We start from the raw sequence: 12,626 nt of genomic DNA, 5'->3' as shown, positions 1-12,626 counted from the left end.
TGTATTTGACACTCGCCTTAAAGCTGAAAATGGAAGTCGAGTCACATAATGGATTAGAACGCCGCTCATTAGCAAACTTTGTGCTATGATTTACATACATAAAAAATGTATAGTTCTTTATTTATAGTTACAATTCAGTACAAGTAAGCATTTCTTCCTTAAGAGATTCAGCGGTCTAGAACAGTGTTAGCAGATATACGATGAAAAAAAGAAACTTGCCTTTGCATCAATCAAGTGTTCAACAATAGTTAATGCAAATAAAAAGGTAGTACCAGGTCCTCGACTTGTAATTACATTGTCATCAACAACAACTCTATCTTCTGAATAATTATATACTTAAAAAAAAGAGAGATAGAATGAGCAAAGCTATTGTTTGATTAAGAAGTACTTACAGTTGACCAATTGTTCTTTAACAGCTCCAGGATAAGAAGTGACTTTGTGCTTGTAAGGAATGCCTGCAGCTTTAGCAACAAGTGTACCTGCACAAACAAAAGCAGCAATCTTTTTCTTGTTATAAAAGTCAAAAATGAGTTTTTGGATGCCTTCATGAGCAGCTAATGTCTTTGCACCACCTGCACCGCCTGGAACAAGTACAAGATCATAGTGTTCCTAAACACATCATTCGTAAAATGTCTCTATTTTCTGTATACATACAGGATCAATCTTTGTGTTTTCCAGCTCAATATCAGGTAGAATTTTGACACCACGGCTACAAACTGCAGCTTGACCTTCAAGTTGGACACCAACAACAGTTACCTCAACTTTGGCTCGGCGTAATACGTCCACTATAACTGTTAGTGGGGTCTAAAGGTATAAAGAACGCGTACCCGAAATAGTGAATTCCATTTCTTCAGCACCATTTGCCAAGAATACGATTGCTTTCTTTTGTGTAGTCATTTTTTTTATGTATAATAATCGAAAGAAAAACAAAAAAAGTCGGGATAACTAGCGGTGCTTTGAAGAAGTTGCTTTATTTTACAAATTCAGAAAAGCTTTAATCAAACCTTCCTTCAAGACATACGTTCAGAGGCATTCAACAAACACACAACTATGTAAATGAGAGCCATACATCAATAAAGACATACAGTGGATGTCCTAAGCCCGGAAGACTCTTTCCTTCCGGAATGTCTTGAGTATACATTTCCCAATATGAATGCATAAATACGTCATTTGAGACACATTGATTCCATCGTTTTCTTTTTCCATTGAAAATAATATGGCTTGGCGTTGTTCAGGTATACAATTTTATAAGCCTTGTCTAGTATTCTCACTCTTATGAAAGGAGTAACAAACGAAGCACTTGTTGAAAACCTTTTAGGTGCAGGTATCATCAAGAATCAAAGAGTGGTATCTGCTATGAAGAAAGTGGACAGGTAAGCATATCTAGAATAGGGAGATACTTATGATTCTATATAGAAAGGACTTTTGTCCTCGGTATCCTTATGAAGATTCTCCTCAAACGATTGGATATGGTGCAACCATCTCAGCTCCGTATGTATAACCTTCTTTGTGAGAGCAATTCGTTATAACAATAACAGACATATGCATGGATATGCTCTAGAAAACTTGGAGCAGTTTCTTCAACCTGGCATGAAGGGTAAAATGCATGGAAAATAAATGTTTTCTAAACAGAAACAGCATTGGACATTGGGTCTGGTTCAGGCTATCTTTGTGCTTGTATGGCAGCCATGGCAAGTCATCAGACATCAAGTATCATATCTCATCCAATGCATAGGTTGGTTCTACTGGCAAAGTTGTTGGCGTTGAACATATTCGAGAACTTGTTGATTCTTCTACACGCAATTTAAAAAAGAGCCACCAAGATTGGTTAGATAATAATCAGATCGAAGTCATTGAAGGTGATGGAAGACTTGGTTATGAAAAAGAAGCACCTTATGATTGCATGTAACGTATTTCGTTTTTTTTTTTTGGGAGTACTCATATCTTCAAGTCATGTAGGAGCTGCTTCACCTTCTACACCTGAGAAATTGATTGAACAACTGAAAGCACCAGGAAGGTAGGCTTATCTTTTTAAAAAAGAATCTTTGTACTCATGTGTCCATAGATTGTTTGTACCTGTTGGCGCAGATTCACAATACATTATGATCTATGATAAAGACAAAGACGGCAATTTGCATGAAAAGAAGTGGATAGGTGTTATGGTAACTAAGAACATTCAAGCGATTAATTCACTTACTCTATACAGTATGTTCCTTTAACAGATGCAAAAAGTCAAAAAAACAATATTTATCTTTAAATAAACTTGATGCCAAATAGTGTGCATTGTTTCTTTGGTCTATGGATTTATTTAGAGAAGATCTTGTCACATAAACAATCTTAAAACAGGCTTATGTATGGAGCATGATTGTGCACCTCATTACAAGAGTGATTTGTTTTTTTTCTGTTGTGTTACATTATCCTCTCAATTGCATGGATATATAAGCCTTTTAAGATCTTTTCTTCAAACTTTGACTCTCTTTGGTGTGTGAATGATATTCATTCAAGGCTTGGTAAGTTTACGTAGTGCATGTGTACTTTCTTGAGTTTTCTTGTTTCTGTTTGGGAATCTGATCAACTCTTACTCAGGCAAGAAGAGGACTTGAAAAGGCTTGATTACATTGATCAAACCCACAATATGTTTGTATTGTGTATGTCCCAGGCCTTTGTTGTTGTCTTTGCGTAATAAAAGCTATGCTTGTAATCCACTTTTATCAAAAGCTTTATCGACCCAAGTCAATTGTTTTATTGCTGTCGTTCATTTTCAGTATGAGTGGATCAGGGTCCATTCTACTTGCAAAACTATGGTGATGTCTTCGATACGCTACGATATCACGTCAAGCCAATAGTCTTTTTATCATTTATTTTACTAATTTGGTTCAACTTGATTAAAATGCGATTGCGGTTGGCAACTATTGACAAAGAAAAAAAGCATACTCATCAAAGCAGAGTAGACCTAGTCAGTTAAAATGAAAATATCGACGCTTGAAATAGCCAACCCTTCTCCTACAAGACATCCATCGTACACTATTTCCAGGCTCTTTTGCATATTCATAACTAATAGAAAATTTGAGTGTACCATTTGAGTAGTAATAATAAAAACAAACTTCTTTGTCCTATCCAACTATGACGGTCTTTGGTGAAATACCTTGGACTAAGGTTGCCGAGATCGGTAACAGACTGCGCATCCCTCATATACCGAGGATCAGCTCCCAAAACAACGCGATTAAGTACGTACCTAAAATCATCTTCAAATCGCATAGCTTTGAATTTGAGATGTTGAATCGCAAAGCAGCTAGCATTGTTAGTCAATCGCTTACTACAGGCACTATTTTGTTCACCTTTCCTCCTGGTATTTTTGTCAGTCATATTGCGGCTTATAAAGCGATTCAGGATACCTTTGGCAAAGTTGAAGGATTTCAACATCTAAGTGGCTACACTCCCAATCCAAACAAACAGGATATTTTGATCGAGGCACGATTTGAATCTAAGGATTCCAAGCAGAAGGCTATAACGACTGGAGTCACCGTTAGAGAGCGTACATTTTTGGGCACTCCTACCAGGGAAAACACAGCCAAAAGCTTTGTTCATGTCGCTCTGACTCTGCTTCATATCCCTACCAGCGAGGAACTGTTGACAGGGCTACAGCAATCGCTTAGATATTATGGCACAGCTCACCAGATCAAAAAGTTTACGTGCGAAGGTTTCTTTGATGGAAAGATCAGTTTCATCATTGACGCACAAAAAGCAGCTCAGCATAAGGATGGCAAGGCCATTGATATCAAGGATTTGACTCGACAACTGTATCTCAGTTACTGGGATAAGCATGCAACAGCCTCTTTTAAGGGTGCTGCACCAACTTGTTACTACTGTCGCCAAGCAGGACATGTTTGTCGCAATTGACCTACTTTGCAGGCACAGGTGTGTTTTGAATGTGGTGATAAGGGTCACACTCGACGATTTTGCAAGGCAGACTTAGGCTCGAAAGATGATTCTACCTTGTTAGCTGAATATGAAGCAGTCAAGGATAAGGCAGCCCATCGCAAGGCACAACCAGCCCCTAGAGAGAAACCGTCCGTGCCGGTTTTCCGTCCTGATGGATCGTCTCGCTCTCAATGGGCCTCAGATACAGTGGCAGTTCATATGAATTTAGATTCTCCCGTGGTTGTTTCTCAGGATCATCATACAGACGAGGAGGAACACATTGAGGAGGAGATCGGGTCTCGAGGAATGGAGCTGGATTTAATTGAAGGAGAGCGCAACAGTACTAAGCCAGATGCGACACACAAACCCAGTGCTGATGGCCATGAGACCTAGTAAATAGTAACCACATTAGAATAGACTCTTTAAATGTTCGCAGCATTTTCAAGGAGTCATCACCAAAACTCCGTAAGGAGTTTCTATCACACCTCATGTTGTGAAAATATATGAATTTATATGCATAGATCAATAAATGATGATCATGGCAAAAGACCAGACCACATATATGGCAATTGCAATGGATCTATAGTCACTGACATTCACTCATTCTACTAGAAGTACTACATCATCCTCATAGTCAGAGATTATGAACCCAGTGACTCTGTTATTATTAATGGCCCTCATAAAGTGACAGTTAGAGCTGACAAATACATTAGCATTGGCATTTGACGAATATGTAATAGTTTATTCAAGTTTAGGTCAGATCAGATCAGATCATGCACTATTGGCTGAGCTGACAACTTCCTCTAAAGGCATTTCTCTTAATTACTCCTGATCTAACAAATCAATCTGTACTCAAGAAGCTAACCCCAAAACAATATTTTGACCGAGAAGAAAAAGTATAAGTACCTCGACATTTTATAGCAATTGAAAGATAACATTTCTTGGAGAAATAAAAACCTATACAAGTTCTAACGGACTTTCTCTGTGTTCTTACCTTTTCTCTTATTGAATATCTACTCTCTCTTCATCTCACAACGTCTGTTAGTCTCGTCTGTTGTGATGTAAGAGAGAAGATAAAAACAAAGAAGTCGATTAGAACTTGTATAGGTTTATTATTCCCAAAAAATATATATCTTGTTTTCTAGCTCTTCATTCTCTAGGTATTTATACATGAAGAGATGTCGAAGTAGTAGTAGAGTTCATGCAAATGACTGAGTCTCTATTATCATAGACTACTTTAAATTAATTAAATAATGTAAATTATGGATTTCGGTTATAAGTCTTGATCTATTAAAAAATACATTGTCTTATTCAGTACAAGAGGTTCTTTTATGTCTATTTCTGATGTGAATTGGTTATGATATATTCTTAGTATGTAATTGAAGACTTATTTAGATTCTATATGTTCACAACAGTCATGACATTGGCCTTAACGGCATCCGCTTCTATTTCCGAAATATCCTCATTGCTTTTATGCTCTTCGACCTCAATATCACTATCGTAACCTTCACTGGGAACATAATTCAACCCTTCTTCGTCACTTTCTTCATCTTGAGACATCTCGTCGGCACTATCATCGTCTTTCATACTTGATGATTTGACATTCTTTGTAGCTCTAAGCTGCGAATCATTCCGCGCCAAGCCACTGATGACAGTTGGATGGTGAACCATACCAAACTGTCTCACCTACCAATGTTACCCAGATCCGAAGTTCTGGATGGCCTAAAGGTCAGTTTATCTCCTTTCGGCCAAGTTATTGACGTCGGCACTATAACCGAGCCTAATACAGGGTTCTTCATGGGGGCAGGTTACGCAGTGGTGGGTGTCCCAAGACACTCAGTTGAGGGTCAATCCAGTTACCAAACATTAACTCATACTACCCCATGGTGTGAAGATAAAGATGAAATAATTCATGCCACATGGAACAACATGCCCACTTGGTGCAGATACTGCCACCAAACCGGACACGCCAAATTCGAGTGTGCGAAATCTAAAGCAAAGATAATTTGCTACAATTGTCATCTCCTTGGGCATTGGTCTTTCGAGTGTCCTCGAAAAGCACCGATTAGTCCCTCAAAAAAGCGTAAGACATCAGCTGTCAAGAAGCAGTCTGTCGAAGAAATGTCACAGTCTGCACTCAAAGAAGTTCAGAAGGCTTCTTCCGCCGAAGCACTTAAGTCAAAACATGCACCCAGTGATGTACGTGCTATTTTGACTATATTTTTTGAATTCAACACCTTTGGTGCCAAGATTATTGACATCATGTTGAGATTCAACATAAATCTCGAGATATTGAGTTGGTCCATCGTTGAGAAGAGAACAAGCATGAACTTTAGGGTGTTGGCCCTTGATCTCTTGCAGACACTGAATGTCTGTGTATTGAGCTTTGACCTTGGTGATGTCAAGAAGAAAAGCATTCTTAGATCTAGATGATTTGAAAATTCTCGACTGTACTTCACTTAGTGAAGAGTCGTCGGGGTGAGGTTTAGTAATGTCCTTGTGCATCAAGGACACTCGAGTCTTCGCAGCTACTACTTGAGCATATGATCGTTGTTTGCTAGTGCTTTTAGGCTTAAGAGCTGTTTCTAACTCTGCTGCCCGAGAAAAGTGTTGGGAATCGGAAAGAGTCATGAGACCTACGTTGGCTCATTCAAAAATATAAATATCACAAAGCAGCTAAACTAATGGTACCATTCAATTTCTGGGCTCGAAAGAACATGTTCTAAATAAAAAGCGGGCTGTTTTGATAATGTAGTTGTGAAGTAATGAGGTATCAAAGATTGGCATGTTTAAGCTGTGTTTTGAGCATTTTTATTCTAAATGGTATATGAAACTTGCTAGATACAGACTTATAAGGCATATCATATGCTATCTAGTATGTCAAGGAACATAGAAAGATATGCATCTTATAATGCAAATGTGGGGGCAAATGGACATAGAGCTTACCATGTAACTATGGTGCGGAGATTGAAATGAAAGGCAACTCCAGCTCTTCTTGCCGCCGTAATAAAAAAAAAAAAAAAAAAAAAAAAAAAAAATCGGGCTTTTGCTGAGAACTGTATAAAGACGCAGTTATTGGGCTTTGATGCAGTGACAAAAGCTGTAGATCTTTGCTTTCTGAGTTTTTTGATACAAAGAACACAACAAATTTGTTGCTAAAATATCGAGTAAATAGGCAAAAATATTTACAAGGTTTTTCACTCTTGTCGTACTACTTTTATAGTACAACTGGCAAGCAAACACATTCACCAAAAAGTAGAGCTTCTGACGTGCATTTTGAGTATTTAAGCGTGTAGATAGCTCTATTTTTTTGTCCTGTAGCGTTCAAAAGAAGATATATTTTTTTAAAAAAAAATGTGTTTATTAAAAGAAAGTTGTTAAACGAGCTTTTTCATGACTAATACCCTTTGGTCGAATGGTCATTTTGGCCATTTTTCACAAGTCGCCTTTTTTGGTCCAAATCAACCCCAAATGTATCATATATGTCAGTAAACACTGTCTTTAGGTATTTGGAGCATTTATGTGAATAAGAACAAGCATTATTTTACTTTGTACGCCCAAGAAAAGGCAAGATTTGCATGAAGTAATGCCTTTTTCACTGCTGAAGTGTCTATTTGCCTGGTGTCTCTTTTACATAAATATGCTATGTACTCCAAAATACTTTATTCCAATAGAATACTTGATCGAAAAGATGCTTGATTCCCTAAATCAAAGGAAATGCTTATTTATGGTCATGTTTATAAAAGAAGCAAACTCCTCCATAAAAAGCAATGACATATAAACTCACAACAAATATAAAGTATGAAACAAAAATATCCCCAACAATTTCATAGAAAAAAAAAGACTTATTTATTTAAATGATATCATGTAAAAAAAAAAAAAACTGTACGCTTAAGTCCAAACATATTGGGGTCCTCCACCACCTTCAGGAACAGTCCAATCAATGTTTTGTGAAGGATCCTTAATGTCACAAGTCTTACAGTGAATACAGTTTTGAGAGTTGATTTGAAGGCGTTTTTCTCCAGGCTTGTTTTCATCCTCCACATATTCATAGACACCGGCTTAAAAAAGAATGAGTACATACACACACATCTAAACAAAAAACTTACCTGGACAGAATCTGTTTTCAGGGCCATCAAAAACACCCAAGTTTCTTTCAACAGGGATGTCCTTATCGCGAATACGCAAATGAACAGGTTGGTTTTCAGCATGGTTAGTACCAGTACGAGACACACTTGTCAACAAATCAAATGAAATAACACCATCGGGCTTGGGATAATCAATAGGCTTCGATTCACTAAAAGGTGCGTGAGAAAGAATGATATTCCAAATTTACTTACGCAGCAGTCTTCATGCATTCCCAATCAGCCTTCTTGTGCTTAAATGTCCAAGGAGTACGACCCTTCAAGAACATGGTGTCAAGACCAGAGTAAGCTAAACCACCCCAAAGACCCAAGGAGCTATGGAAAGAAGGTTGTATATTACGTACTTCATAGAGTTCCTTGTACACCCAAGAGTTCTTAATGCTCTCTTCATAATTGTCCAACATGACAGGGCCTTCTAATTCCTGCTCGCCAAAGATCTTTTCATAAGCAGATTCAGCAGCAAGCATACCTGACTTCATGGCAGTGTGAGTACCCTTGATTTTAGGTACATTCAAGAAACCAGCAGTACAACCAATCAGGGCACCACCAGGGAAAACAAGTTTAGGAATGGATTGATAACCACCTTCATTTAATGCTCTTGCACCATAAGAAATACATTTACCACCTTCCAAAAGACTCTTAACTGAAGGATGATGCTTGAATTGTTGGAATGTCTTGTAAGGGTTCAAATAAGGGTTGGAGTAGTCCAAACCAACCACTAAACCAAGAGCGACAAGGTGACGTTCTGGTTCAAAATGGTAGATAAAACTACCGCAATAAGTATGTATATCGGCTGGCCAACCTACAGTGTGTGTAACAGATCCAGAATTATGCTTCTCTGGCAAGACCTCCCATACTTCTTTAAGACCAATACCATACTTTTGAGGTCCACTTTCATCTCTTAATCCGAATTTCTTTGTCAATGTCTTGGTGAGAGAACCGTGACAACCTTCAGCAAAAAGAGTTACTTTGGCATTGACAGCCATACCTCTTTCATAAGTATCCTATAAGCGATGATTAATTTTTCCCATATGCCATCGTGGGAATTTACCTTGGGCTCAAAATTTTTATCCAGGCCAACATCATTCAGCGTAACACCACTTACACTACCATTCTCGTTGTAAAGGACTTCACTTGCAGCAAAACCAGGGTAAATCTCAACACCCAATTCTTCAGCTTGTTCGCCCAACCACTTGACAAAATTGCTCAAGGAAACAATATAGTTGCCCTTGTTGTTCATATGAGGAGGGTGGGGTAAAGGAATAGAGAGTGATTTAGTCAAGAAGCGCATGTTGTCTTTGGTGACAGGTGTATTTAATGGGGCTCCTTTTTCTTTCCATTCAGGAATCAATTCGTCCAATGCTCTAGGTTCTATCACAGCGCCACTTAATGTATGAGCACCAATTTCGCCTGCCTTCTCAACTACCATAACGCGACATTCTTTGCCTTGCTCATTGGCCAATTGCTTTAAGCGAATAGCAGCAGAAAGACCGGCAGGACCACCACCAACAATAACGACGTCTGTTTCGTCAATAAACTGTTCACTACGTCGAGGATCATCTTCTGGGAGTGAGTTTCTGTCAAAAGGAATCCAAATAGGTTGACTGGCAGAGCTAGAAAAGGAACGAGCAGCTGTTAAACGAATAGCCATAGAAGGACGAATAACAGGTACGTGCTTGGCAACTATCGTTGCTGCACGAGGCAAAGCCGTCTTGAAACGGTGTCTAACAATAGGGATCATAAGGAAATAGAGTGGGGAGTAAGAAAAAGAAAGAAAAAGAGAGAGATATGTTTTTTTCTTTACGTAGCATTATCTGTCTTCACATGAGTTCAAAAAAAAATCTTGATTTTAGGCACGTGACTCATAACAAGAACCTTTATTGTTGGTTGCGGATCTAAAATTCTTTATCTTTAGGACCAGGCGTTTCAGCATAAGCGATGCCAGCTTTAACAAAAGCAGCAAGACCTGTATAAACTACACCGGTGACCATTTGATGTATTTCATATTGGCGATCTATCTCAACAGCCTTTGCAAACCCTGATGCAGCAAAGTCCCAGGTACGCTTACGAATTTGGTGCTTTTCATCCATGCATTGAATACCGTCAACAGCATAATTCATGATATGTGACATGACATCTAATAGCATGAGTATGACCATACACATGTTTATTTACTATTTTACCAGGAATGGGACTCTTTTTCAGGGCAACAGCACTCAAAACAGTAGCATTGATGACTAAATTGGAAATCTGAGTTCGAACAGACTTGCCTTCTTCTTCCTTTTCTTCTTCTTCTTCTTCATCATCATCAACAGAGACAGGACTGAGTTGATGACGTTTGTTTAATTCAACTAGTTTTCTTTCAAGCGAAGTCTTTACAATAGGATCTGATTCCACTAAAATAATCATGAGTATTCAGAGATCAATTGCAGCTATAATTACAAGGCAAAGCAGCCACCAGTTTATCTAATCCCATCATATAGAGATCAATGGCCATTTGCTGATTGCCAGAATTGTTCATATCAGTAGCCACATTGATCAATGTAGCAGCATGCTCAATCTGTTTCTTATCAATTAATCCTGTAGGTATCATTTTCTCATCTTGTTGAGCACTGCTGGAAGATGAAAATGAAGCGCGCTTCCAAATAGTTGACAGAGTATTACCAAATCGCTTATTTTCGAGCTTTTCTTTGACTACATTTTCATAAGAAGGTGGTGCCATTGAATACCTAGGCGTATGATAGTCATAGTTTATCATTTCTTCCTTTTTCTCGGCAGTAGGTAACCAGGAACTGGCATGATGAATAATGGGTATTTTATCTGCTTGAGATAACACCCGAGAGACAAGTGTAGACATAAAAATAGAATAAAGAAAAAAAAAAAAAGAAGAACAATTTATTTCTATTTATTCATAGGTACAGGCTCACGTGAAAGTGATACAAGTAAACATAGACCATTTTGAAGCAATTCATATGAAGATGTGTAAAAAAAAAAATTCCCCCAACATTTCACAAATACAATGCTTGAGCGTTTCAGGTATTTGATTGGCTCATGTTCTTTCACTCTCTTAAACGCGTCTTTATGTCACCACTCTTGCTTGTTGACTTTGACCAGACTATTACAACAAAGGACACCATTGCTCTCTTGGGACAGTTTGGTCTCTCTCTAAAGCAAAATAAACCTTGGTCCTTCTTTGTTGACAACTATCTCCAAGACTACAACAAAGTGTCTATTCCAGACACCCATACAGACTTTCGATCGTATGCTGCCAGTTTGGATAGTTATCGACCTGTTGAAAAAGCTTCTTTGGAGCGAGTGAGTCAATATAAAGTATTTGAAGGTCTAACTCGACAACAACTGTTTGACCAAGGTGCTGAACACAGTAAAGAATACCTTCGACCCCATGTGATAGAGACTCTTCAACAGCATAGAGACCATGTTCGTATCGTCTCGCTCAACTGGTCCAAGGACTGGATTCAAGGCTTCTTGAGTGAATTAGATATACCCAAAGAGCATATCTATAGTAACGAATTGACATTTTCCAATGAAGGAAAGTGCACAGGTGACATTGTGCCCACCATATTGACAGCAGGCGATAAACAACGAGTGATTGAGACATTTAAACAAGGAAGAAGAGTGATTTATATTGGTGATTCCTTGGGTGATATTGAAGCATTAGGCAAGCAAATAAACCATAGTATTTATGACTCATTCTTTTCTATAGTGGAAGCAGACATGGGCATTATCATAGGCAATAATGCATCTTTACTCTCATCACTCAAGACATTTGGTTATCATTCCCTTCACCGTGTTGATGATTGGTATCAAATACAACAACTCTTAGAACATAAATAAAGTCCATTCTTTTTTCTTTTTTATTCTTCAAGTTAACTTATAAAGAAACCAAAGTAAGAAAAGAGACTTAGTGACGACGAGAAGCAGCAACAGCAGCGGTGAGTTCTTCGATCTTCTTCTTGGCACGAACAAAAGTACCGAGCTATATATACATGGTCAATACACGTCTATTGTATACACTTTTTATTTTACCTTGGACTTGCAGAGCTTCTTGGCACGCTTATCCTTGGAGTTCTTGATCAATTCCATAAGACGACGTTCATAGGGGGCAAAACCGGCAACTTCACGGATGATGCCACGAACAAAAGTGGTACGCTTGGAGGCAGCCTAAAAGAGAGAAAAAGAGTTAGTTTGTCATTCGAACATGGAGGCAACTATGTCTATCTACACATGTCCTTTCTCTCTTTCTTTCTCTTGTTTTTGCTTCTCCTTTTTCTTCTTCGTTCCTCTGTTGATCGTAATGTTAATTCATAATGAGTAGACTGAATCAGACAAGACAAGAAAAAAGAGAGAGAGAGAGGAAGGACTCAAGACATCGATGCATCCATCCATATGTTGTTACATACACCAATCTTGTTAGAGGGCTTGGCCTTGAGTTCACGACGAGTGACGATGTGACCTTTGTTGATGCCAACAGCGATTCCTGAAGCAGCCATTTCGATTATGGATTAAAGAGAGGAAGATTCAACTTGATGGATGTCCTTC

The 12,626-nt window shown here is 38.3% G+C and overlaps 7 protein-coding genes across 7 annotated transcripts; 2 read left to right on the top strand and 5 right to left on the bottom strand.

Annotated features, from left to right (window-relative positions):
• Positions 1 to 106: 106 nt before the first annotated feature.
• On the bottom strand, positions 107 to 920 carry B0P05DRAFT_521933 (class I glutamine amidotransferase-like protein). The gene is made up of 5 exons (XM_051575924.1): positions 828 to 920; positions 655 to 785; positions 393 to 609; positions 220 to 335; positions 107 to 175 (listed from the first exon to the last, which is right to left on the bottom strand). The coding sequence occupies exons 1-5, from the start codon at positions 895 to 897 to the stop codon at positions 128 to 130; spliced, it is 582 nt and encodes a 193-aa protein (XP_051439871.1). The 5' UTR covers positions 898 to 920; the 3' UTR covers positions 107 to 127.
• A 278-nt stretch (positions 921 to 1,198) lies between these two features.
• B0P05DRAFT_521924 (protein-L-isoaspartate O-methyltransferase) lies at positions 1,199 to 2,303 on the top strand. The gene is made up of 8 exons (XM_051575923.1): positions 1,199 to 1,373; positions 1,417 to 1,491; positions 1,539 to 1,597; positions 1,639 to 1,691; positions 1,736 to 1,905; positions 1,952 to 2,017; positions 2,066 to 2,162; positions 2,207 to 2,303. The coding sequence occupies exons 1-8, from the start codon at positions 1,276 to 1,278 to the stop codon at positions 2,255 to 2,257; spliced, it is 669 nt and encodes a 222-aa protein (XP_051439870.1). The 5' UTR covers positions 1,199 to 1,275; the 3' UTR covers positions 2,258 to 2,303.
• Positions 2,304 to 6,099: 3,796 nt separating this feature from the next.
• On the bottom strand, positions 6,100 to 6,426 carry B0P05DRAFT_460613 (uncharacterized protein; the record flags this gene model as incomplete). Its single annotated transcript, XM_051574021.1, has 1 exon — positions 6,100 to 6,426. The coding sequence occupies one exon, from the start codon at positions 6,424 to 6,426 to the stop codon at positions 6,100 to 6,102; it is 327 nt and encodes a 108-aa protein (XP_051439869.1).
• A 1,386-nt stretch (positions 6,427 to 7,812) lies between these two features.
• Positions 7,813 to 9,717, bottom strand: B0P05DRAFT_460445 (uncharacterized protein; the record flags this gene model as incomplete). The annotated part of the gene is made up of 4 exons (XM_051574008.1): positions 7,813 to 7,982; positions 8,031 to 8,218; positions 8,262 to 9,070; positions 9,118 to 9,717. 4 exons carry the CDS (start codon positions 9,715 to 9,717, stop codon positions 7,813 to 7,815), a joined length of 1,767 nt encoding a protein of 588 aa, XP_051439868.1.
• A 141-nt stretch (positions 9,718 to 9,858) lies between these two features.
• B0P05DRAFT_521905 (uncharacterized protein) lies at positions 9,859 to 10,921 on the bottom strand. The gene is made up of 3 exons (XM_051575922.1): positions 10,509 to 10,921; positions 10,250 to 10,462; positions 9,859 to 10,203 (listed from the first exon to the last, which is right to left on the bottom strand). Exons 1-3 carry the CDS (start codon positions 10,822 to 10,824, stop codon positions 9,962 to 9,964), a joined length of 771 nt encoding a protein of 256 aa, XP_051439867.1. The 5' UTR covers positions 10,825 to 10,921; the 3' UTR covers positions 9,859 to 9,961.
• Positions 10,922 to 11,147: 226 nt separating this feature from the next.
• On the top strand, positions 11,148 to 11,921 carry B0P05DRAFT_576726 (HAD-like domain-containing protein; the record flags this gene model as incomplete). Its single annotated transcript, XM_051581726.1, has 2 exons — positions 11,148 to 11,745; positions 11,791 to 11,921. 2 exons carry the CDS (start codon positions 11,148 to 11,150, stop codon positions 11,919 to 11,921), a joined length of 729 nt encoding a protein of 242 aa, XP_051439866.1.
• B0P05DRAFT_521899 (50S ribosomal protein L36e) lies at positions 11,907 to 12,604 on the bottom strand. The gene is made up of 3 exons (XM_051575921.1): positions 12,488 to 12,604; positions 12,114 to 12,248; positions 11,907 to 12,063 (listed from the first exon to the last, which is right to left on the bottom strand). Exons 1-3 carry the CDS (start codon positions 12,575 to 12,577, stop codon positions 11,989 to 11,991), a joined length of 300 nt encoding a protein of 99 aa, XP_051439865.1. The 5' UTR covers positions 12,578 to 12,604; the 3' UTR covers positions 11,907 to 11,988.
• Positions 12,605 to 12,626: the final 22 nt, after the last annotated feature.

Source organism: Gilbertella persicaria (genome assembly GCF_025201335.1).
Source record: "Gilbertella persicaria strain CBS 190.32 chromosome Unknown B0P05scaffold_1, whole genome shotgun sequence".
In the NCBI taxonomy this organism is placed as follows: domain Eukaryota; kingdom Fungi; phylum Mucoromycota; class Mucoromycetes; order Mucorales; family Choanephoraceae; genus Gilbertella; species Gilbertella persicaria.
The sequence above is the reverse complement of the archived record's forward strand: the minus strand, read 5'-3'. Positions and strand labels throughout refer to the sequence as shown.